This window comes from Ceratina calcarata, unplaced genomic scaffold (assembly GCF_001652005.2).
Source record: "Ceratina calcarata isolate Rehan_Ccalc_2016 unplaced genomic scaffold, ASM165200v1 scaffold123.2, whole genome shotgun sequence".
In the NCBI taxonomy this organism is placed as follows: Eukaryota; Metazoa; Arthropoda; class Insecta; order Hymenoptera; family Apidae; genus Ceratina; species Ceratina calcarata.
The window spans coordinates 199420-200955 of record NW_017133297.1 but is presented as its reverse complement, the minus strand read 5'-3'; the positions used below and the strand labels follow the sequence as shown (position 1 = coordinate 200955).

Below are 1536 nucleotides of genomic sequence, written 5' to 3'. Positions count from 1 at the left end.
GTATTAACGTTGCGCGCGAGGCAAAATCAAGCTGACCAGTAGATTAAAGGTGGTAATGAACCAATTAACACGCGAGCAGACACGGACGGTCTATCGCGTGAAACTTGCACGTTCGCCCTCGATTAATTGTGAAGGAAACGACGTCGATTACCACTAAATATAGTCATAGCCAGGGGGCGGCTGCTGATTTTCTTGTCGTCGAATATATACATATAGTGTAACGTGAACTTCTCGAATCCGATCGACTCGATAAATTTCGCGTTAAATCCCGTCGCGTGAAAAACCGATCGGGAAGGGCGTAGCCGATAATAAAGCGTAATTGGACGTCTTTGCCTCGTGACACAACTCGATATTTAAATAGACCTCCTCTTTTTTCCTCGTCCCTCTTGAAACTGAGCCGAGTAACAAGATTACTCGCCGTGCGACTGTCCCTTTCGAGCACTACTCGCCGATAATATCGCAGCCGATTGAATATTGATTAATTCCCATCTGAAATTCCAACGTGCCTGACACAGTTCCGTGAGCGAGTAAGTAAGATCTGATCTTAAAACCCGTCTTTGTTCCTGAAGAAAAGAGTTCCTAAAGGTATTTAATCATTTTCGTTTTATAATTCTTATTTCAATAGTCGATTCGCTTGTGTTATAAAATTCTCGTGGACGATTTAACTAATCGTAATTGTCGGAGTTTTCGAGGTTCTACCTGCTTACGTGGTCGCGTCCACGGCCGATGATGGTTGGGTACTTGCCACGGTGCAATTAACGCGGTTTAACACGTTGCAGCCTGCGAACTCTTGGAGGAGGGGGTGGCGGCAATTTTCGGACCCTCGAGCCCGCACACTTACGGGATCGTCGCGAGTATCGCGGCGCGATTTGACGTGCCGCACATCGATTACGTCTGGCGGCAGAATGAGGAACTACAGGTTGAACAGGACCCAAAGAATCCGATGCCGATGACCATCAATATCTACCCCGACAGCGACATGGTCGCCAAGGTAATAAAAAATCGAAACTATATACGATTATTGTTGAAATAAAAAACAGCACGTTTGGTGAATTTTTTTTGCTATAAACGAGACATAGTCACGGCAGAGTGGCTGACTGGAACGTGTCAGTCATAACAAGGAAACGCGAGAAGACGATGAATATTTAGAGCGGAGAGGCGTAGCTGCCAGTTGGGGGTACGGCGAGGCGGCGGCGTTCCGATGCATTTTAAATTACTCGTTTAATGAGGCAAATCGGGCGTGCTTGAAGTAGCTGCCGCATTAAACCCAGCTAGTCGTGGCTAATGAGCGCGATCGAAGGCCGAACTTCGCCTAACAACGCCCGATGAGTTTTTTATTCCCTCGCCCTTTTCACGGACGGTCACATGGAAACAAACGAGACGCGTTTATACGGGCCGAACAGTCTCCGATTAACTCTAATTAAAATTGCCGCCGATTCAGGGAATTGCAAACAGCCAACCGTCGATTTCAATCTTGAAGTATAGTAAAAGTTACGATTTCACTGATCTAAGATTACATTTAAAAATGATTCTTTT

General features: G+C 46.0%; 1 protein-coding gene across 1 annotated transcript in view; it reads left to right on the top strand.

Annotated features, from left to right (window-relative positions):
* LOC108626849 (glutamate receptor ionotropic, kainate 2) overlaps positions 1-1536 on the top strand; it is a 48640-nt gene that overhangs the window by 32196 nt on the left and 14908 nt on the right. Inside the window, exon 4 of the mRNA XM_018027777.2 lies at positions 780-991. Within this exon, the coding sequence (XP_017883266.1) occupies positions 780-991 (212 nt within the window). The remainder of the gene's footprint in view (positions 1-779; positions 992-1536) is intronic.